This window comes from Heloderma suspectum, chromosome 10 (assembly GCF_057233095.1).
Source record: "Heloderma suspectum isolate Gila_16-S chromosome 10, 16-S_ref, whole genome shotgun sequence".
Classification (NCBI taxonomy): Eukaryota; Metazoa; Chordata; class Lepidosauria; order Squamata; family Helodermatidae; genus Heloderma; species Heloderma suspectum.
The window spans coordinates 27743688-27767398 of NC_139467.1; the positions used below are offsets into that span (position 1 = coordinate 27743688).

Consider the following 23711-nt stretch of genomic DNA (forward strand, 5'->3'; position numbering starts at 1 on the left):
CCCGCCCGCCTCGCGCCGTCACGTGACGCGCCCACGTCAGCGCGCACGCGCCTGCGTACGTCTGCTACGCCAGTGAGGGAGGGGGGGAAAGCGCCCTCTGCTGCTGCTGCTGGCCGCCCCGGCGCCGAGCCCCGCCGCCAGTGAATCGACGTCGTCGCTGCCATCCGCGGCGTGGGGCCCTCGCGGGGCTGTGGGGGGAGATGCCTCGGGTCTACATCGGGCGCCTCAGTTACCAGGCCCGGGAGCGGGACGTGGAGCGCTTCTTTAAGGGCTACGGGAAAATCCTCGAAGTGGATCTCAAGAACGGGTGAGGCGTGCCGGCTTCCCTTCCCAGGCCCGGCCCGATTCGGCCCGGCCCGGCCCGGCCCGGCCCGGGGATCATCCCTCGTTTCCTCCTGTCAGCGCGGCCTGGCGCCAGAGCGCATGCGCGCCCTTTCTCTGTCCTTTCCCGCGCGCGCTTCTCCCCCCCCCCCACATTCCCCTCGGCCCTGTTGAATGGGCCTCGAAGTGGGGGGGGGGCGGGGAGAGAAGGCCTGTCTTTCCCCGGCCCATAGGCAGCCAGTGGCCGGAGACCCCGTCCTCCCCCATCACTTAGTTGGGCAGGCGGGGGGGCTGCTTCAGAGGGGCCCGGCGCTTAAGCCTGCCCGAGACCTGGAAGTTCTCTCTCCGCCCTAAGGTCCAGGTCCGCCATGTGGCAGAACAGGCGCTGCCCGTCTCCGGGAAGAAGTAGCTGCTGCTGCTGCTTCGCTTGGGCTGTCACCTCCTTCTGTGCCCCCCAGCCGCCCCACACACACACACACACAGACACCCTGAGAGGTCTGGGGGCTGCCAATCGGTTTTGGGGCTGGAAATAGCATCTGGCACTGAGCCCTGGATTAAAGTGAAGCTCTCTTACTAACGTATTTGCAGCAACTTTGGAAAGTGCCTCCTACCGAGCCGGAGCATTAGTCCGTCCAGCTCAGGCAGGGGTCTTTCCCTGCCCTACCTGGAAATGCCAGGGGTTGAACCTAGGACCTCCTGTGCGCAAAGCAGGGGCTCTACCACTGAACTACAGCCCTCCTAGTATAATCTCCTGTCTCCAGCCCATGCTTGCCATGCAGCACTGGTCGGAGCCTAGCTTAGTCAAGGAATGACAGCTGGGTCTTCGGGGCTTCGATTAGGGAGACTCCGGTTCAGTTCCCTGGGACCTTTTGGCATGTATGGCATGTGTTCTGCTACTGAGCAAAGGGTCCTTCTGGTAACTAAAAGTTCCAGCACAATGTTTGAATTTCAGATAATTTTTGGCATCTCTAAAGCAATGCAATCCTATGTATGTTTACTCATTTGTAAGTCCCGTTGTGCTTCATGGAACTTCCTCGATTTCCATGTATTTAGGACTGAGATTGAGTCTGCAATACAAAGTTTTAAAATTGTTTTTAAATTTTTACATTGTTTTTAAGTTTTAGTGGTAAGTCGCTTTGGTGGCCCTATCTGGGCCAAAAGGCGACTCATACATTTATAAATAATCAAATAAAGTACACCCGGGAGTATGCTCCATTAAATTCAGCAGTACTTCCTACTGAGTAGAGATGCTTAAGACTGCTGTGATTTACAGCACAATCCTTGGGCTTGTTTATTTGAGTTTAGTGGGGTTTATTCCCATGTAAATGTCCATGAGATTGCAGTTTCAGAACACTTTTTTTAAAAAACTGCTTTTCTCATGGAGACTGAAAGCAGCTTACAAAAATATCTCAGTTGAAATGTTTCTGTTGTAAATTAATACACTGAACCTCTTACACAGTGATGCAGGGAGTACATATTTCCCTGTTTTGAATAACTGGGCAAAAGGCGTGGCCACAGCAGTGGCTGGTCAACCTAGAGATGCTTTCCTCAAGTACAATAAAGGAGCAATCCTATGGCTGCTAGTAATTGGCAAGACGGCCTCCACCCCCTCCTGTGCTGTCTCGTAGGCAGAGTGGAATGACCCCGCGCCTGGAAGAGGAGCGTGGTACAGCAAGAACGGGGCGCATCAGGACAGTGAAGTCAGAAATGCTGGTACGACACATCCCACGTGTCGTCCAGCTGCCGCTTCCCGCACTCCAAGGTCCCACAGCTAGACAGCCAAAATCAGCTGTCTAGCCGTAAATACAGGGCAGCTGAAGTGCAGAGGGGACTATCCCCTCCGCGTTTCTCCTGCCCTGCATTGGAGGCGGTCACCTCCAAGTTCGAAGGCGGCCACCTACTGCAGTAGGATTGCGCACTAAGTAACCCAGGATACGTGAACACTCAGGTTGTCTATTGAGTCTCTGTGTGCTATATATAGGGGGCTGTGATCTTCAAAAGTAATTCCTCACTTGTCATCACATTAGCATCACAAGTACAAACTGGGTGCCAGTTGGGCCACAAAATCTTAACCATAGATGCACTGATGGATCTGAATTGGCTGTGATTTACAGAACTTTGGACTACCAAATTGTACTATAGGAGATCTTGGGGTCATGGTGAAAAGGTTGCTGAAAACTTGCTCAACAGAAAGATTTCTGGAATACATCTGGAATAAGAAAAGGATTGTGGGGGGGAATCCAAATGGCATCATGTAGTTACACCACAAGGATATCTCAGAGCTGGAAAGGGTACAGAAAGGGGCAAGTAAAATATTCGTGGACTTAGAACACCTCTAGGGGGAAAGTTTTTAGTTTAAAACAAAGTAAACTAAGAGGGAACATGAGATGTATGAAAATTATTAAAAATATGGAGGAAATGGAGTTTTTTCCCCCCTCTTTCCTTCAAAACATTTCATGAAACTCATGATCACCCAAATTCAAGGTGGATGGGTCTATTAGAGGCCATGATAGCTAAATGGAGCCACCATAATCAGAACCTCCATTTAATCTTTGATTACCAGATGCTGGAAGCAAATGAAATGGTCAATACTTTGTCTTGCTTTGAACTGGCAGTTGTTGAAAGCAGAATGATGGACCAAAAGGACCTTGATCTGATCCAGCAAGGCAGTTTGTTTGTTCTTACTTGTTGAAGAGTGTAGGTTCCCAGTAAAAAGTAAATGTAGAGTACAGGTGCTGAAAAGCTAATTAAGGGCACAATCCTATGGGATGCCCCCTGGCTACTTGTAAGCCTCCAGACCGGGTAATAGAGGGCAGGTTCACACGATTGCAGTGAGGGAAATAAGCCATAGGAACTTGTTAATCCCTCTGTGCTTCCCAGTCGGATTTCCCTAATTACACTTGCTGGTGGAGCCTGCCATGTTATCCAAACTCGGGTGGTATGGCTTGTTGGGGTGGGCAGCAACCCTCAAATAACCCAGCAAGATGCCATGGGTTATTTGAGGGTTGCTGCCCCCTCAAACAAGCCATGCCACCCAGATTCAGACGACACTGCGAGCTGCGCCAGCAAGAATAATTAAGGAAATCCCACTGGCATGTGTAGCAGGGTTAACAAGCCACCATTAACCATGCTGCAATCGTGCGAACTGGGTCAGGGTCTGAAAGAGGCATTGATTCAGTTTAGAGATTAACTGTAGGAATAGTGTACTTACGTTCAGATCATGCCACATTAATCAAGTTCTTTAAAAAAAATAGTAATTACAATTCAGATATATATATTTTATCCACTTTGCTTCACATTTGTTTGGATGTGGGGTCCTGTGAGATTAGTGGGGCTGACACCTAGTTCTCACACAAAGGGCAGATAATGGCAGAGGAGACAAAACATAAGAAAGTAGAGGTAGAGTGAATATGAGGTCACAGAACTAATATATTGAAAGGAACATTTTATGACATGGACTGAGTTTCATCCAAGTAGTGATAGATGCCTAACACTGTTGCCCCAATTAGTGTTTTGGGGTTCATCACTTGTGGGATTTTTTGTTCATTCATGGTTATAATTGTTTGGTTGCACTTCATGGCAGCCATCCCGAACCTGGTGCCATCCAAATGTTTTGGACTATAACTTCCAGCATTCTTGACTGTTGACCATGCTGGCAGGGGCTGATGGGAGTTGGAGTCCAAAGCATCTGGAGGGCACCGGGTTGAGGTACAGTACACTAAGCTAAAGAAATACTGCCCATATCCATTAGACTTAAGGGTGATTTCCCATCTGTCTCTCCTCATCCATAATTGAGATCTGAGAGCGTTACAGTTGGGCACTCTTCTCTGTCTCACCAAGCTCGCAGGTTGTTGTGAGGCTAAAGTGAGAGAAGACACCTTGAGTTCTCTGGAGGAAGGGCAAGATACAGATGCATCAGGTAAGTTAAAAAATAGGTGAAGACCAACTGTGGCATGGCTCCTCCCCACCCAGAGTTGTCTCCATGGCCATTCTGTCTACTTATTGTAACATTTATGTAACTTTATAAAGAATTGGTACCTGAACTGGCAGAAGAACTCTCAGAACCACTGTCTATTATCTTTGAGAAATCATGGAGGATGGGGGAAGTGCCAGATGACAGTAGGAGGGCTAATGTTGTCCCTATCTTCAAAAAGAGTAAAAAGGAGGAACCTGGGAACTACAGACCAGTCAGTCTGATATCAATCCCTGGGAAAATTCTGGAGCACATTATAAAGCAATCCATCTGTAAGCACCTTGAAAACAATGCAGTGATTACTCAAAGCCAACATGGATTTGTCAAGAACAAAGCCTGCCAGACGACTCTGATCTCATTTTTTGATCAAGTAACCTCCCTTGTGGACTGTGGGAACACTGTGGACATAATATACCTCGACTTCAGCAAAGCTTTCGACAAAGTGCCCCATGATCTCCTGATGACCAAACTAGCTCAAAGTGGGCTAGATGAAACAACAATCAGGTGGATCCACAGTTGGCTACAGAATCGGACTCAAAGAGTGCTTATCAATGGGATCTTCTCAAACTGGGGAGAAGTAACGAGCGGTGTACCGCAGGGCTCAGTCCTGGGCCCCGTGCTCTTCAACATTTTTATTAATGACTTGGATGAGGAGGTGCAGGGAATGCTGATCAAATTTGCAGATGACACAAAATTGGGTGGGATAGCCAATACCTTGGAAGACAGAAACAAAATTCAAAGTGATCTTGATAGAACGGAGTGCTGGGCAGAAAGCAACAGAATGACATTTAATAAGGATAAATGCCAAGTTCTGCACCTACGAAAAAGAAACCAAATGCGCAGTTATAAGATGGGGGATACATGGCTCAACAACACTATAAGCGAGAAGGATCTTGGAACTGTTGTAGATCACAAGCTGAATGTGAGCCAACAATGTGATGTGGCTGCAAAAAAAGCAAATGCTGTTTTGGGCTGCATTAATAGAAGCATAGCTTCCAAATCCTGGGAAGTACTAGTTCCCCTCTACTCAGCACTGGTTAGGCCTCATCTGGAGTACTGTGTCCAGTTCTGGGCACCACACTTTAAGAAGGATGCAGACAAACTGGAGAGGGTTCAGAGTAGGGCAACAAAGATGATTAGGGGACTGGAAACAAAGCCCTGTGAAGAGAGACTGAAAGAACTGGGCATGTTCAGCCTTGAGAAGAGGAGACTGAGGGGAGATAGGATAGCGCTCTTCAAGTACGAAAGGTTGTCATAGATAGGAAGGCCAGGATCTCTTCTTGATCATCCCAGAATGCAGGACACGGAATAATGGGCTCAAGTGACAGCAAGCCAGACTCCAGCTGAACATCAGGAAAAACTTCCTGACAGTTAAAGCAATATGACAATGGAACCAATTACCTAGGGAGGTAGTGGGCTCTCCCACACTGGAGGCATTCAAGATGGAGCTGGACAGCCATCTGTCAGTGATGCTTTGACTTGGATTCCTGCATTGAGCAGGGGGTTGGGCTCGATGGCCTTGTAGACCCCTTCCAACCCTATTACTCTATGATTCTATGATTTGCTTGTTGTCATCCTCCCGGCCCCCCATGCAAGGCCTGTGTTTTTAAATAACTTCTATGAAGTGCCTAGGAAAACTTTAGGTGCTTCATAGATAATAATAGGGTTGCTGGTCTGCACCACTTCAGTGTGGGACTTGAATGTATTTCCATATTAAGCTCCCTGCACATAGATAAGTAGATGACAGGGAGAAGACTTATGGGCTAGCCCTCCTTGATAGTTGTGTAATTGTAGGGAATTTATTTCTAAGAAAATGTTCAAACGTGGTACACTCCAGGAAGATCACTATGTTTACTGTTGGTGTGAATAAGGCCTCACCCTTGAGCTGGTGAGGTAAGGGCATGGTTATAGTTTTAAAAATGAACAGGTTTTACTGCAAGTATCGAATTGGCAAAGTGAAGTGCCTGCTTTCAGCCATAATTTACTAGTCTCCATTCTTTTCCCCTTGCCTGTAACGCATGAAACTGATGACAGCAGCTGTAGTTATATGGAAATTAAATGCCTGGAAGAGTGGGTTCTTCAGCTTGCTTGCTCAAAGCCAGCAAGCACTTTTGAAGATACAGTTTGCTTTCACAGAAGAGATGATGAGCCACACAGATTATAGCTAGAGACTTAAAAGTTTCTGAAAATTTTGAAAATGTGGAAAACCAATTTTTTCAGTTTTCTTGGAAGACAAAGCAGAAATTTGGGGGAAATTGAAATATATTGAGTACTTGCTCATCAAGTCTAAACCTATTTTACTACTGTTGCAACATAAAATGCATTGATTTTTGTTAGCATATAGAATTGTATTATTTGGCAAGTTATGACACTTGCAGAGCAATTTTATATAATTATTTATTTAAATGTTTTTAGGCCTCTTAGGGTAAAACCCCTCCCAAGACAGCTTAGAGAAAATAATTCTATGCATGTTTACTCAGATGTAAGACTCATTCTATCTAGTGAAGTTTACTCTCACATAATAGGATTGCAGCCTCAAAAGTATAAATTCTTTCGCTTTGTACAAGCAAAATTGCAAATATACCTAGTACTATAGAGAGTTGTAAAGTGCTGTGCCCTATGCTTTGCTGCCTAAGTATATGTGTCTTGGTTATTGCCGTCTGTGTAGTAGGAAAAAATAAAAGTTGAAAATAAAAATCAAAAATTTTGTACTAGACAAAAGAAAGTATTATTTGGACACAAGCAGTCTTATACTATCACAATATTTAGGGATATCAGCATATTTGGGTATCAACTTAAACACAATACAGAAACTCTACAGAAAACACTGATATCATTTTCGAACACCATAGGTTTTCTTGCATAAAAATCTTCATTCTATACATTTTGAGTGATTAAAGCCTTGTCTTAAAAAGCATTTCACTCATTCCAAAAGAGAAAATATTTCATCAGATTTTTTCTTTGCAGTGCTCTCCAAAATTTCAATTTTTTCTGTTATATGTGTGTATGTGTGTGTGTTTAATCTTCGGGAAAAAGTGGGGGTTGAGGATGACATATTTATTCCCTGATTTTTTTTTTAGTTTTTTCTCAGGCCTTCATATATCTTAATTGTAGCTCGTGCTTGCAAACACTAGGTCACCTGTGGCAGATAAGATTTTTCTTTTAAGAGCAAGAAAAATTTCTTGCTCTTAAATGAGCTTACTGGTTACTTTGAGGTGTAAAAGTTGTGCTTCAGCCTGCTTCTCTCTGTCTCTTCCTGGAATGTGAGAAAGAAACAGTCCTGCCTCCAAATGCCAGTTGTGTTAAATAAACACAAATATATTCTAATAGCTGCATGCCTGGGCTCACTCTTCTTTCCAGCCTTACACTTACAACTCCAAGACATGAAGGAAGAGGCAGCCATGTGCACAGGTGCCAGCCGACTGTTCTTTCACTCTAGCTCTCTGGCAAAAGAACAAAGAGGGAGAAGGTAAAGGCTAGCAAATGGATGAGTGCCCAGCCATATTTCTGAGCTAGGTGACGTGGGGCTATAAGATGTCTGGCCGCTGTAGCTCCTTCTCTCTCCCATTGGCAAGGAGGGAAGAACAGAAGCCAGCAGCTGCCCTAGCACTCCATTGAGTGTTTTGCAGCCTCCCATTCCTCCTTTCTACTTCTGCCCCTCAAGCAGTGGAGTACGTAGCAAGTTGCTGTGGTGGCTGCTAGCCTTTAAGCAATGGCAGCAGCTCCAGCTGGCTCCTTCTATACTTCAGGGGTAATTCTGGAAGACAGAGAATCTCCACGCCTTCCAGCCTTAACCTGAAAGTATGTGGAAAGCCAGATGGGACCACTAGCACTGCCTTAGAGGTTAGCAGCCTCCAGAATACCTTGCCTCCTGCTTTACCATTGCCCCTTTTCCCCCTCTGCAAGGAGTGGAAAAGAATAGCCATAACGTGCAGCAAGGTGCTCAGGCAGCTGCAGAGCTTCACTGAGGTAAAGGAGATGGGAGCAGGGTGGAGAAAGGTCTTGGAAGGGGACAAACATGGGCGAGTTGTCCAGGTGATGGACAGCCATCTCATCTCTCTTCCAAGCAATCTTGTTTGTGACTTTGGGCGCAATCCTATGCATGTTTAGACAGAAGAAAGGTCCTAGGCCTCCCAGCTTGAAGTTGTAGGACTTTTTTCTGTCTAAACATGCATAGGATTGTGCCCTTATAGTTAAAACGTCTGGTTAACTGAAGTTAAGCATATCATTAACCAGTTATGAGACTCAGTCATATGAGTTATGAGGTTTTCAGGAGAGGCTGCTGGTGCTACACACGTATAATGAGGACACAACTCTTTAATTGCTTGGCCCAACAGGCTTCCTCAGATACATTTGGAAGGACCATGATACCATAAAATGCAGGGCATTCAGTCTGTGTGAAAGGCCTAACCAGGCTATTTGTAGCAAATGACCCCAGAAACTAATTGTCTTACCTAAAGACTTAGCATGCACAGTATGGAATGTGTTTGTACTCTACCTAAGATATTGGTACTGAACTGAACCATGGCTCCTTCTGTATGCACACCTTATCATAAGTTCATCTTATTCACTTTTGCTATGTTTTTCTGACACTAAAGATGAATGCTAAACCCTGCGTAGCTTACACATTTAGATTGTCACTTGCAAGCAAGCTGCCTCCTGTTCTCTTCCTTGTTCCTCTTTGGAGGCTGTTGAGTTAATTGTGTCCAGCAGGCAAGTTGCATGTTCACTGAAATTGTTACTGCTTATACTTTAAAGGAACATCTTATAATTTTCACTTCCTGCAAACTTTGCTGATAAGTTTCTTGTAGTATCAGGGTTTTTATTTTCTTCAGGATTGGGGATGAAATAACTACATATGTTGTTCTCATCATCTGGTTAAAAATATTTGAGAATCCCTCAGCCCATACCTGAAATTTACATTGTGGTGTGTTCACTGCTTCTTCTGTCTAAAGTGGGTGGACAGCCTGAAAATCACTGGCTACATGCAGCCTGGGGAGCCCCAGTCACTTTTCCCCATAGCCCAGCTGATAGTTGGACTGCGGGGAAAAGACCACTGTTCCTGTGCTGCTATTAGACCAATGTCTTCTTAAATATGGTTTAAATATAATCATATATATATGATCATATGTGTATTAATAACAATCTCACTTCTCTGAGTGTTGATCCTTATGTAGCCTAAGCAGCACCACTCACGCACAAGAAGGGGAGACAGCACACAGAATCTTGCACAGGAGTGCTTCATACTGCAATGTTGCACTTGTTATTTATAACATATTTCAAATAATTGGTAATAAAAAATCAAGTCATAACAAAATAAGAACAATGTGCTTTGAGTGCCTTCTGCTTCTTAATCTATACGTGTTATCTACTTTTTTACTTAAGTGTTTCTTGATGGTTTTGTCTGTCCTATGGGGAAAATGTGGCAGCTTCCCTTTTGCCAGACCTTTGGTGCCACCATTGATCTCCACAATTTGCATGTGGAGGGAGATACTTGCTCAGGTAACCAGCTCCTATGTTGCATAGATTGTCAAGGCAGCTGCCACAGCGAAACTGCTGACACGGTTGATGCTGGAGTGGCTTTTGTCTCCCCCTAGGTATGGCTTTGTTGAGTTTGATGATGTGCGTGATGCTGATGATGCTGTTTATGAGCTAAATGGCAAAGATCTTTGCGGGGAGCGTGTAATTGTTGAGCATGCCCGGGGCCCTCGCCGTGACAGCAGTTATGGTTCTGGACGCAGTAAGCACTAACATACCGTTCTATTGGTGACTTTTCTTTCTATTTTAAAACACAGCATTTAAAAACAGTAACTTAAAGAGAAAAAATGTAAAGTGTGACTATTGTAGTTTTTTTAAAAAAAAATTAAAGTAATATTTAGATGTTAATTTGTATTCAGCTTTTTAAAATGTAATTAACTAAATGAGTTTTAATTTTCATTATTTTATTTTGTCAATATATGAATGGTTTATTTGTAATGTGATTGTTTAACATAGACTTAACAAAGACCTCAATGTTTCAATTAAGAGTCCTTTGAGGCTAAGATGACTGCCTGTTCCATTTGCTGACCCTGGGTTGCCTTTCCATGAGTGGCTCTTTGACCTTTGTGGCCCTTGGCTGACCAAAAAAGGAAGCCATGTGACGACCGCAACCTTTTCCCATTAGACCTGGGTGGTGAGGACCCCAAGGGTTAGAGACAGATGTGATTAAACTGAAATAGGTGCCTGAAAACCTTTATTCATGTCAGATATTCAGAAAACTTTAAATCAATGTAAGTAACATTAGTAACTGACTATAGTGATTTGGTTATTTTGTTTTCAAAAATGTTAATTTCTTAAACTTAAACTTAGTTGCATGTTCAATTTTGATAGTAAATATAAAATATACAGTCTTGTAATTATGTGCTAATGTTCTAGATACATGTATGTACCTTTTTTAAATGTCTTGACTATTAATATAAATATTTAAAATGAGAATGTAGTTTTAAACTAATGGGTGGGGGGAATTAAATGTATTTACTGACTATTGGGTAGACTAGTTTTTATTTTTATTTTTTTCGGGGGTGTAGATTAACCCCTGGCTCCACTTCCTTGGCTGAAGTATTGCATCTGCTTATCGCCTCTAAAGGTGGATATGGTTATAGAAGAAGTGGAAGAGATAAGTACGGTCCTCCGACCCGTACTGAATACAGATTGATCGTTGAAAATCTGTCAAGCCGTTGCAGTTGGCAGGATTTGAAGGTACGCAATCTCTGTGCCTCCACCAGTGGTGATAAAGGTTTGAAAATATAAATTATGGGTCTGCTCTGAAATCTAGCTCTTGCCCTAACCCTGTCCAGAACAACTCTACTACTATTTGAACTCTTAATGCAGTGTACTCAGCACAATGTAGAACAACAAGCAGTGAACATGAGGCTTAAAGCCTATGCAATTTTTATTATATGTGGTAAATATTTCACTACTTCTCAAGCTTTACACTCTTAAATACAGAAAATATGCTTTTGAAGTAATACAGAGGCCTGCACCTAATCTCACATGTGGCCATTACTTTTGAGAAGCTGCCTAAAAAGGCCAATTTATTAAAAAAATATATTGAGAGACTATTTCCTCTGTTTCCTTGCTGCAGTGGCTTGCCCCCTGTTTAGCATTGGATCACTCCCTGTGAAGGCACTGGGCCAAAATGGTGCTCTGCAGTGGTCTAGGCCTCTAGTCACAACTAGTTTTACAAGAGGGCCACTTTGAGGAGATGAAGGGTGATGGGCCAGACCTCTCCTATGCCCCAAACTGGGATGCAGAAGGATGTGCACAGAGAATAAGAGAGGTAAAAAGCTTCACTCTGCAAGTCTTTGTTGAATTGCTTGAGCTAAGTAAATGCATAAGCAGAGATGATAAAATCTCATCCCCTTAGCAGACACGGTGTCTCCAAAATTCTAAACAATATTCTTGTGTCAAAATGATATTTTCTAAAGTAAGGAACTTAGTGTTTGATATAAACAATTATGATTGTGCAAAACAAAAACAAACTGTTAAAGAGAAGAAAATTAGGGGGATGATTATGAATTGTGACTGCTCAATGCTCCCTAAATACAGTACAATTAAAATTCTAGATGACCCAAAACAGCAAGTGATTCTAGTGTATTGGAAGTTTAAGTGATATAAATCCCATACCATAATGCAGATTAGAATGCCAGTCATTAGTGCCAAGTGTTGCAGATCACAATGTCAAATTAGTTGGTGCCATGAAAGAAGTTTGTTACTTTGGGTCCTCCACTACCTTTCTTATTTTGGCAAGTCAGTATCGAAGACAGTTACTCAGTTGTTATTGATGGCCCATCATAATGTCAGCCAAACTATCTTGATAAGGAAAAGTGGACATGATCTGAAGACATGTAATACAGCTAGAAGTGTGAAAACATATTTTGGGGGGTGGGGGTGGGCAGGTCCAGAGGATTTTTCTCAATTTTCCCAACAGAAAAAAATTAGAAACTTGGGTGAACTGGGAAAAAAACCCTCTTATTAAATATTTTCTGTTTTGGAATGAGTTAAATGCTTTTAAAGACAAAGTTTTAGTATTAAGATTTTTATGTAAAACAGACTAGAGCATTAGGGAATGATAATTCCTGTTTATACTGTAGACATCTACAGCACTCACATCCAAGATGTATTTCTGCACCTAGAGGGTGCTGCCATCTTCATGAGAGGAGCATACAGGGTCTTTGTTTTCTTGTCAGTTGTCATGTCCCTCCATCTGGTGATGTTTGATCTAACTTGGAGATACTAGAAGCAAGTATCCTGTATCTGCTTTTTCTTACACAAACCTAAGGCTGCAGTCCTATACACATGGATCTGGAGTAAGTCCCACTGAATTCAGTGGGGCTTCTGAGTAGATTTCATTTATATAGGATTGCATTTATATTTCTTAGGCTGCAATACTGTGCACACTCACCTGGAAGTAAGCTCCAACAGAGTGGTTCTTACTTCTGGATAAGCATGCATGGGATTGTTCTGTTCATTTAATAAATATGCCAAATAGACAATGTTATATACTGAATAATAAATGATACATTTTATATTGTTAAAGCAGTAAAATAAGCTTAGGATTCATTAGAAAGTAAGTATTGCATGTATTTTGTTTTTCTGGGGACAGGGTGGGGAATAGCCCATTGTTTTTCCCAGGGCTTAAAAATTTCCAGAAATTTTGCATCTCTAGACACCAACTTTGCTGAAGCTAAGTAGTTCTGGTGCATGGAAGGGAGACTACCTACCAACCCTGTATATGCCATCTTGAGTTCCATGATGGGAGAAAGGTGGGATAGAAATGTAGTAAATTAAAATGTAATAAAGATTGAAAGTAGTGCAGATTTAGAAGTGCTGTATAAATTAGTAGTAATGTCAAGCTAATTAATCTTGGTGACAGCTCCATATACAATGGTTATTTTCTTACTGATCTGTATTTTCCCCCCTCAGAGCAATTTCATTTGTGAGGTTGCTAACGATTTTTCTAGTAATCCTCAGTTTCCTCATGTTCTCGTAAGAGCATGCACTTGTCTGTGGTATGATCTTTCTGTTATCCCAGGCTCCTGGTCTCACTTAAATCTTCTAATCTTCCTCCATCTTTGACTCCCACAAAGGCCCTTTGGTCTCTCTTCCTGGCCCCTCTCCATCACATCCTCATACTTAACTATTCTTCTCTTACATACCTATCCCTGCCCCAGCCTTTCTGCCTTGTGGACCCAATTTACTGGATCTATCTGCCCTATCCTTTCCACATTGTCTCTGGTAATGAACCACTTTAGACCATAGTTTAGGCTTGTTGTCTGCACAGTCATCTTCTTGGCTGTTTCTGCAAACTAAGTATTTTAGTTTGTAGGCAAAACTTTCAGTTTCCTATGTCATCTAGAAATTTGTATATCTGAGATGGAATCAAGATGGCATCAGTAAACTAATCTCTCTCTCTCTCTCTCTCTCTCTCACTCACACACACACACACACACACACACGTAAAGCCCACTTTTCATTTGCAGCATCTAACAAGATGAGAACAGACAGCATCAGAATGAAAGCATCAATGTATTTAAAGGCATGTTCTGTCCTCTCCTAGGATTATATGCGTCAGGCAGGTGAAGTGACGTATGCTGACGCACACAAAGGGAGAAAGAATGAAGGTGTGATTGAGTTCAAATCCTATTCTGACATGAAAAGAGCCCTTGAAAAGCTGGATGGGACGGAAGTAAATGGTAGAAAGATAAGACTAGTAGAAGACAGGCCTGGGTCCAGGCGCCGCCGCTCCTATTCCAGAAGTCGGACTCATTCGAGGTAGGTCTGTTCATAGCACTCCTCGGTAGTAGTTGATGTTATTATTTATTACATTTCTATACCCGCCCCATATCCGAAGCCCTCTGGGGCAGTTTACAGAAGTTAAAACAATAAAATGCAATATGCAGAGTTTAAAAGCCATTTACATAAAAGCACACAGACAGTATACACAAACAACATATAACTAAAAACAACTTTGAACTGTCAGTCATAACTAAAAGACACATCCAGGATCGATTAAAATTCATCATGTGCTGCCAAATGCCTGAGAGAAGAGGAAGGTCTTAACCTGGCATCAAAAAGATAACGTTGGCACCAGGCAGACCTTATTGGGGAGTTCATTCCACAGATGGGCCAAGTAGTTTAGTGTGTTGCTGAAAGCATGCTCCCACATGGCTGACTTGGCAGGATCCATGGTGTGTTACAGAACTCTGAAGTTATCTTGATGGGTTATGTTGGTAGCATGGAAATAGAGGTATGGTTCAAAGGTAATGCCAGACCATGGTTTGGTGTTATGTGATGAAGGGGTTGGGATCTTCAGGCTTACAGATATTAAACCTCTATGTCCTATCTCAATTTAAGGCAAACCATGGCTAGCCATTTTATTTGAGCTGTCTGAGAGAAGAACTGTGTGACAGCAAGAGCATCCCTGCTCTTCTGGCCTAGATGTTGTTGTCTACTGTGCTTCCAGATCTGATCTGGGGGGAAGGTGCTTCTGGGGAGGGGTTGCTGTTAGCTGAAGCCAAGATAGCCTGAACCTCTACTGGCATTGATGTGGGAGGAAGACATGTCCATCAAGCTCCTTCCTGTGATGATTGCAACTGCCATCAAGTCAGCTCTCTGGGGAAGGGACTGCATGACAGAAGGAGCAGCTTTGTCCCCCACTGGCCGGGACATTATCTCATTCCTGAATTTGGCTTAGGGGAAATGGGTGCTTCCAGGGAGGTTTTGCTCTCTAGCCAGAACTTGAGTAGACATCAAATGTAGGTTGAGGAAGTCTGTTCCATTTTTTGAGGATGGAAGACCTACATGTGAAAGCCCACCTTTGCTAAGATTGTAAAGAACTTGATAGACACTCATTCGTAAGCCAATTTTTTCTATGTAAACCATTCCGACAACTTTTTAGTTGAAAAGTGGAATATACATATTCTAAATAAATAAACTGTGGTGTGCCCTTGTCCTGCAAGAGCACACCCTAGTTTGTTTGTGTAGAATAGTTTCTTTATAGTTTATCTGTTTAGAATCCAAATCCAGGAGCAACCTTGGAAGGGCCATAGCTCAGTGGCAGAGCTCATGCTTTGCCTGCAGAAGGTCTAGGATTGAATTCCTGGCATCTCCTGGTAGGGCTGGAAGAGCTAGACATGCATTCTGCCTAACCCTGCCTGAAGCCCTGGAGAGTCACTATATTAAGCTAGATGGACTAGTGGTGTGGCTTGCTTTAAGGCAGTTTCCTGCATTCATGTTCTCAGCTTACGGTTTGCCTCAAAGCAGGACCAGAGATGTGGAATTGCTCCATGCATGGGGAGGAGGGGAGCACACAAGTAAGTCACTGAAGGCTTCTGACTGCTCATTTATGGTTTGCTCATTCTGACTGCTCATTTATGCCAACCTATGGTCTGGCATTGCATCTAAACCACTCCAGAGACATGGGAGGCTTTGCAGCTGTAGAACAGAATGGTAGCAATAGGTCTGGAAGACATAGGTATGCAGCCAAACCATGGATTACATCTTATATCAGTGTATCCCCACCTTAGTTCTGTCTATAAAATCTACTGAAATGGGTCTTAGGACATTATTGTTGTTTATGCAGAACTTCTAAGTGAGTAGTAACTGGTCAGAGGACCTTGATTTGTCTAATGCCTGTTAATCCAATGTGAAGTGACACATGTAATCCTCCCTTCAGCCCCAGCCCAACCTTGTTGCTGGGGTGAGTTGGGGCCTTCTGCTTAGGTTGTATTCCTCTCTAGACTTTTGTTCTGTGGGCCTCCCTAACGAGGTGCAGAGAAACACCAGTGAGGCCCAAGTTTCACCCCAATCATCTCCTAACATGTGTCTTGATAGAGTCAGAAATCAGTGCCAACCTTTTGTACTTACTGCTAGTGCTAATACTGGGATGTCCACTTACATTTTCTCCCTAAGCTTTGTGTTCTGGCATCCCCTTCTTACTATTCAGCTTGCTCCTGAGCCAAAAACAAGAGGGAATGTTGCAAGCTGAACCATTTCTTGTGCTTGGGGAGGCTTTGGCAATTGAGAGGTCTTCTCTGGCAAAGTTTGAGAACCCTTGGCCTGTTTTCCACAGTGTCATAGTGCTGCATGAAACAGATGTATTTTTTCTTGGTTGACGAATGATGACAAAGCAAGTCAGGCAGCATACTTAATCCTTTTCTGCTGACATAAAATAGCAGGCAAAGCTTTGTGCCCCCTTAGTGTATGTTATGACTGGATAATCAGTTGAGCAGCAATCTTTCCTCCTCCGTGTTTTGTTTTGTTTTGAAGGATTCTTGTGGTCCCACACCCATCCTCTTTACTTGATCTGCTTGCATCTGTGCCCACAGCTAGTGTGTGTGCATAGCACCTGAGGAGACTGTAGTGTTCTTTCCTTCACAGGGAAACTTGATGTGGCACAGTCTGAGAGCACCTATGCTGTTCTGTTGGGCCCCTTGGCAATATATACAGAACTGTGCTACCTGGAACATGCTCTCAAGAGGTAGCGGATACTTATTACTCTGTTTAGTGCAATTTGCTAGGTCATGCTCAGTGATTCTCCTAAAAGCCCACAGAGACTTAACAGCTGTAGCAATGATTCTTTTCCTTTCAGGTCTCGCTCTCGAAGCAGGCATTCTCGTAAAAGCAGGAGTCGTAGCGGTAGTAGCAAAAGCAGTCATTCAAAGAGCAGATCACGATCCAGGTACAGTAAACTACCAATTGCTTAATAAATGAATCCACTTCAGAGAGACAGATTGATTCTTTTTACCCTGAATCAGCTTTATTTAAGCTTCATATGGGCAGGAAATCTAAGGTGTCGAGCTGCACAACTTCATCTATAATTTTAGGTTCTGAGTTTGCAATATATTCTGAACTGCTTCCTCTGCTGTGTTGCAAAAAATAACTAATTTGCTGGTTATACAGTCATCTCATAATGAGACAGGCAAATCAAGAGCTCCTAATTATCAGGGTTGATTTTTTTCTGTTTTGCTTTGTCTTGGAACAGGCATTTGATTTGTGCAAATCTATCAGGAGACCTAGGCAACTGATCATTTAAAGAAGTTCCTCAGTCTTCCTGAAATCCAGACCCCATTATTATACTCATTAACTTTAAAACCTAGTTACTGATCTGTTGCTGTGATTTCTATCCCTTTCTTGTGTTATACCCGCTAAAAGGAAATACCATTTGCTAACTGCTGTGTGTGTTGCTTATGTTGCGGTAATACACATTTGAGTGCTGCACAAGCTAAAAAGGGTTTGGTTACAGCAATCAGTACTCCATGGGGAGTTCTTAAAATGTGAACAGGCACTGAATTTCTTACAGGGAAGTGTGCAAAGAGAGAACATACTGAGCATTTGGATCTGTTATTTCAATTGTCAAGGCTTATAGTCTTATTTTTGAGTTGTGCAAAGCAGTCTGCTGAATTGCAGAGGCTGGATTTTAATATTGTCTATAATTACAAGAAAATTTATAGAGCTCCTTTGTATTTGTTGTGTGTTCTTTTCAGGTCTGGATCCCATTCCAGAAGCAAGAGTCGCAGTCGAAGCAAAAGTCATAGCAGGGGCCAAAAGGAAAAAAGCAGGAGTCCAAGTAAAGATGATAAAAGCAGGAGCCACAGCAGAAGTGCGGAGAAATCCCGAAGTAAAAGTAAAGACAAGGCAGAGGAAGTGATTCAAAATGATGATGATGACCAAGCAAAGAGCAGAAGTCCCAGCAAGGAAAAGAGTAAGAGTAAAAGCAGGAGTAGGAGTGGTAGTAAAGAGAGAGTGGAAGAGGAGGAGAGGGGGAGTGTAAGGGGCAATAGGAGTAAAGAGAGAGAAAAGAGTGTCAGCAAGGCTAGGAGCAGGAGCAAAGAGAGGAGCAGGAGCAAAGAGAGGAGCAGGAGCCGTAGCAAGAGCAAGGACAAGAGGAAAGGTAGGAAGAGAAGCAGGGAAGCCAGTAAGAGCAGGAGCAGGAGTCGCAGTAGAAGTGAGAGAAGCAAGAGGCGGAGTAAACGCGACAACAAGTCTAGCAGCAAGAAGAAAAAGAGAGAAGACCAAGAGCGTTCCAGGTCTAGGTCTAGATCCAGATCTCGATCCAAGGAAAAAGAGCATATAAAAGCAGAACCTGACATGAAAGAAGCAAAAGGCGAGGGTGAGGAAATGGACACCAGTTGTAAATCCCGGTCAAGGTCAAATTCCAAGTCTAAAAATATCAAATCAGAATCTCGCTCCAGATCCAAATCAGTTTCAAAACCAAGGTCCCAATCCAAGTCTAGATCGAGGTCTGCCTCTAGATCACATTCCCGATCTAGATCAAGGTCTCGTTCCAGATCCTAAACTTGCTGCAACCACCCTTAGAGCTCTATGAGAAGTCTTTTGTACATGTTTGGTAGTTGTAGCACAAGTGATTGGAGTAGAACACATGTCACTGCTGTACATTTTTAATACCCCCCAATGGTGTGTCTGTATGTGTTCAGTCCAGTGCTCCCTCTCTGTCGCACATTCTGGTGCTAGAGGCTGAGAACTTCATCTGAACACCACACATCATCCTGGATTTCCAGAATAGCCATAGAGAATGAGCACTGCATTTTGATGGGCTTCTAAGATTGGAATGATGACTCCTAGGTAGGTATGGTAACTTCAACAATTTGCCCTTAAATTGATGCCCTTTGATGTATGCCATTTAGTGAAAAGTGCAAAGTCTTAAATTTCATATTATCTTTTTGTTTCATATTTTGGACTTGCAGAGTTTGTGAATAGCACAGTCAGGAAAATAGATACCTACAGTAAACCATAGGAAGGGAAGGAGAAAAAAAAAAGTAGAGTTCCACATTCTGGTATTGTGACAATATCTTTGTTTTATATTTTTTTATTTTTCCCCGTCTTGCAAAGTACAGTGACCCCTGTTTCCATTAAATTTGAATAAAGACTATTTTTGCTTGACCACATGTTGTAATGGTTTTAAGTTATGCTGATTTGTCCCTTAAAGAGATGCTCATAAGTCTCGAAAATTTATGCAGGAAAAAAAATAGGATAGCAAGAAACTGACAGTCATGGAGTCCAGCTCTTCAGGCAGGATCGGTGCTGAACAATAGCATCCCAAGATATTAACTCCTATTACCCAGACTCATGGTACTGTAAGCCAGCGGGGCAGACATAAGGTAAATGAGGATCTATTGCTAGATCTCATTTGCAGTAGATCAGCAAGGGTTTCTGACTCCCAGTTATCGGTTCTAGTGAAAAACAAAGTAGATCTTGTAAGCCTAAAGTCTGCCTACCCCTGTTATATAAGTAGGCGCTGACAAGGTGCCTGCACAACTTGACTTCCATCAAAACAAAACAAACATCCTTGACTCACCACAATTTTTTCAGTGTCCTTTACATTAGTTTGAGTAAACTCACTAGCAATGAACAAGACTAAATGGCTGTTGACAAACTTCCATGCTTGCCCTTCTCATACAGCCTCAGGATGAGCAAGGAAATCTCTTGATGATTATTATACAATCAATATGGCAGGAGGCGTGTCAAGGATGGTCCCTGAAGCTTTTAATATACTTGTTGAAATAGAGTGGCTCTCGAGGGTATTTGACCTTATTTGTCAGTTGATGCATTGAATTGTACATGGGCAAATGATTACTCAACTAACGTACCAGCAGGGAAGTGACTGCTCCTACAGGCAGACCCCTCTGCAAGCATTTTTAAATGGATAATACAGTGGCAGGAAATGTGGAATCCTCAGAACAACAATAAATTTGAGCTCCGACCAATATGGTGTTCATTTTTATTTATTAAAGTGTTTATATGTCACCTTTCAGTCAATGAACTCTTTCGGCAGTATACAAAAACATTTAAACACTAAATACAAAATTAAAAAACATCAGGTTTTAACCAGAAAAATATATAACTTAAAAACGAACAATAACTACATAGAATGAGCTGGTAATTGATCTTGTTCCTAACAGTCATGAAAAACTAAGCCAAATAACATCTTTGCTAGTGAGCAGTGAAGGAGCCTTCTGAGTTATGTAGGTAGGGTGCTGCCACAGAAGAAGCCCTGTTCTTGCACCAATCTAACCCCATTTGGTCATGGACCACAGAGTAGGGCCTCAGATGATGAATGTAAAGTGTGGACAACATGCTCATATGGTGGAAGCAGATGGTCCTTGAGATATCCTGACCCCAGGCTATGTAGGATTTTACAGATAAGAACCAGTACCTTGAATTGAGCCTGGAAACAAATTGGCAGCTACTATGGTCCATGTAACACACACCAGACAATCATGCTGCCACATTCTGCACTAGCAGTAGTTTCCAAACACTCTTCAAGGGTATCCCCACATACACTATGTTGCATCAGACTAATCAGGAGGTGATTAAGGCATGTGTATCTCTAGCCAGATCCATGGGTTTGATGCATGTAGAGCAGAGATGGGCAGAAGGTAGATCTCTAGATGTTTTGGGCTTCAGCTCCCAGAAGCCCCTGCCAGCATGGCCGATGTTCAGGAATGCTGGGAGTTGAAGTCTAAAACATCTGGAGATCTACTTTCTGCCCACCGCTGATGTAGAGTGATAATGCCAGGTGATGTAAGCAACGAACAGGCATGGTTCAACTCAGGAGGATTCCTCTAACAATACAGTAAGGTTCAGGGGCTTCATAAGGCAATACAGGACCAGGACAACATGGGTTATCTTTGTTGGTCCCAGGGACTCTCCTCTCCATCTGGTTTTGGGCCTGAAAGACCAAGGAAAACGGTACCATGGAGGATAAGTTGTAAGCAAGAATGATTTGTGACATTACACCACAATGTTACTGATCTTGAGGCACATCTGTTAAGGCATCAACCTTTGTTTCCAATTTCCTAGCTTTGGGGAGTTTGAGCCAACACGAAATAGGCTTAACTCAGGTCTTAAATTGACAGGTATTTTTTAAATCACTGTATTAGAGAGTGAACAGGTGTTGTGGGACTTCATCTTAAGACTGATGAAAGCCTTATAGACAATATAAGCTGGGCTCGACAATATGCCTTGTGCAGAAGTGACTTCAATCTATTTTTCTTTTTGCAAACGTAGTTTGAAGGCACTTTTTTAGAACTCAAAAAGGATTCACACTGCATTTTGAACATTAGCTGGCCCAAATAAAACATAGTATCTTACTTGCTCTTGGATCTTGTTCTATGGGACCTACTTAACAGTGATCCTTTCAGCCTTCTCTGGAAAATGTGACTTTATTTGAGTAAGTGGCAAAGAGTTCTTCATTACAAATGCATCCAATGTACTTCATGCATTTCTTCTCTGTGTGAATCTTCTCAAATATAAACCATTTCCTACAACTTAATGCATTGTAGCATAAATGCTGAATTTGCTATTTGGCATGGTTGTATCACCAGGGACATTTTTTTTTTAAATCCTCCAGGGAGCTGGTCTCTCCCCACCGCCTAATTTATCCTCACAGCAACCCTATCATAAATCAGGCTGAGAGTGACCGGTCCAGGGGCACCATGCAAGCTTTATGGCTGAACAGGAAATTGAACTGGAGTCTCTCCCTGATCGAATTCCAAAACTCTAGCCACTATACCTCAGTTGCCCCCTATATTGAGAAAGGCTGCCCTCACCAACTAGTGAGGCTGCCTTGCATTCCCTGGCTCAACTAGATTCTGACTAGCACTGTACATCAAACATGGATGGAGATGGAAGATGATACTAGAAGCCCAGTGATAGACCAATGCTTTGCATGCACAAGGAGCCACATTCACTCCTCGGCATCTCCAGATAGGACTGAGACAGACCTCTTTCTCACACTCTGGAGAGTCACAGTGTGGGCCAGGGTTGTTGAACCTCTGGCCTACGGGAAATCTGGCCCACGTGAGATCCCACTCCAGCCCTCTGGGATTCTCCAGATGGCCACACACCCTTCCCAAGCCCCACCGCTTTCCCCTGACAGCCAATCATTTGGTGGTTTCCTGGCTTTTGTGTGGTGTCTCCCCCCACCCCCAATCCCAATTTTGAAATAATTATTAACATTTAAATAGAAGTAGTACATCTCACCATATTAGAGAAGACTGTGACCAGGTGACCTGTGTGCCTGCATCTTCAGCATGCTGCCCAGGTGCTAACTGTTGATGGGCAACAGTTGTGATTGTTCTTTATTTTTAAATCAGAATTGGACAGGACAGCCCTTCAAATAGGGGATGCCTTCAAAGAAAGGATGGTCCTCTGAAAAAGAGGACACATAACCACCCTATTCAATAGGGTTCCCTGGGACAATGTGTACAGAGCGAGAAGCAGAGGGCCAAGAACAGATAAATTCTTGAGAGATCCCAACGCAGAAAGGGAAAGCAGACAAAGAGCTTCTGGAATCACTGAAAAGATGTACAAGGGCACCTATGCAGGTTAACCTATATATAAACCTCTATATAATATAATATAATTAATATAATATATATTATATTATAATATATATATTTATAAACCTATGCAGGTTTAGACAGAAAAAAGTCCTACAACTCCCAGGGTTCCCCAGCCAGCATACAACCAGTCGATTGACAAAATGGTCAAAGAGATAGACTTTCAACACAAATGTCTATCTGACTGCAGTTGCAAGAGCAGTTGTCCTGGCTCAATGAGGCTGACTTATTTAAAACAAAAAGATTATTTTTATTTTATTTCATTTTAATTTTTTTGCAAAAGGACACGACACTGCTTTGATGGAAGCATCACAAAAAGTCTGGCCTGGTGCTTACCTGCTAATCCCCTGAATATATATGCCCTTCACATCAATGGAATTTTTAATCTCTCCAAAGGGTGTATGTGGTTGGGGAGGGAGCATGGAAAAACGTAACGTTTCTGAAAGACCTGCCTAACTGCCCTAATGAAGTGTATTTAAAGGGTCCCAACCTTTCTGCCTTTTACGCCATTCCGGCCCTCGCTTTCTTCCATCATCGCAAAGAAGTGAGATAAAGGATGGTATTAGCAGCTCCAATCTCAAAGCAGGATTTAGCACATAAAAGGCTTTGTTGCTTTCCGTTTAAAGATTCCATAGAAGTTTTTTTTAACCCCACAATCATTATTTCCCTCTTCTTTTGGCCTCTTCTGCAATATGCAGCAAAGCCATTTGAAGCGTCCTTCGCACCCCCACAACTGCTCTCCTACAGGCTTGGGTCCCTCTGCAGGGGTTATCTGCATTCCCATACCTTGTGCACAACTTCATTCTGTTCTGGTGTGGCATTGAAATGATTTCCAAAGGAAAATAATCCCTTTGTTACTCAGAGCTTCAGCCCGGCAAGCTTAATCCTGGCCCAAGAAAGCAACCAGCTCTCCATTCTCCTCTTCTTTACCAAGGGGTTTGTCCATCCAATGTTCGTCCATTCACCTGGGTCCCCCACCACCCTGCAGTGTGACTGCCTGAGCTTATGCAGGG

At 42.9% G+C, this 23711-nt stretch overlaps 1 protein-coding gene across 3 annotated transcripts; it reads left to right on the forward strand.

Moving 5' to 3' along the window:
* Positions 1 to 71: 71 nt before the first annotated feature.
* On the forward strand, positions 72 to 19237 carry SRSF4 (serine and arginine rich splicing factor 4). 3 transcript variants are annotated; one of them, XM_084815607.1, is made up of 6 exons: positions 72 to 307; positions 9892 to 10034; positions 10920 to 11032; positions 13893 to 14107; positions 16926 to 17015; positions 17821 to 19237. In XM_084815607.1, the coding sequence occupies exons 1-6, from the start codon at positions 201 to 203 to the stop codon at positions 18629 to 18631; spliced, it is 1479 nt and encodes a 492-aa protein (XP_084671733.1). In that variant the 5' UTR covers positions 72 to 200; the 3' UTR covers positions 18632 to 19237. The 3 variants fall into 3 exon arrangements, with proteins under 3 accessions (XP_084671733.1, XP_084671734.1, XP_084671735.1); XM_084815608.1 differs by having other exon boundaries at positions 140 to 8368; positions 8472 to 10034; XM_084815609.1 differs by lacking the exon at positions 72 to 307 and having other exon boundaries at positions 9944 to 10563.
* Positions 19238 to 23711: the final 4474 nt, after the last annotated feature.

Coding starts and splice junctions, on each gene's coding strand:
- SRSF4 (XM_084815607.1), top strand. CDS start 201: ATGCCTCGGGTCTACATCGGGCGCCTCAGTTACCAGGCCCGGGAGCGG. Junction 308..9,891: donor GAAGTGGATCTCAAGAACGG/GTGAGGCGTGCC, acceptor GTCTCCCCCTAG/GTATGGCTTTGTTGAGTTTG. Junction 17,016..17,820: donor AAGAGCAGATCACGATCCAG/GTACAGTAAACT, acceptor TGTTCTTTTCAG/GTCTGGATCCCATTCCAGAA.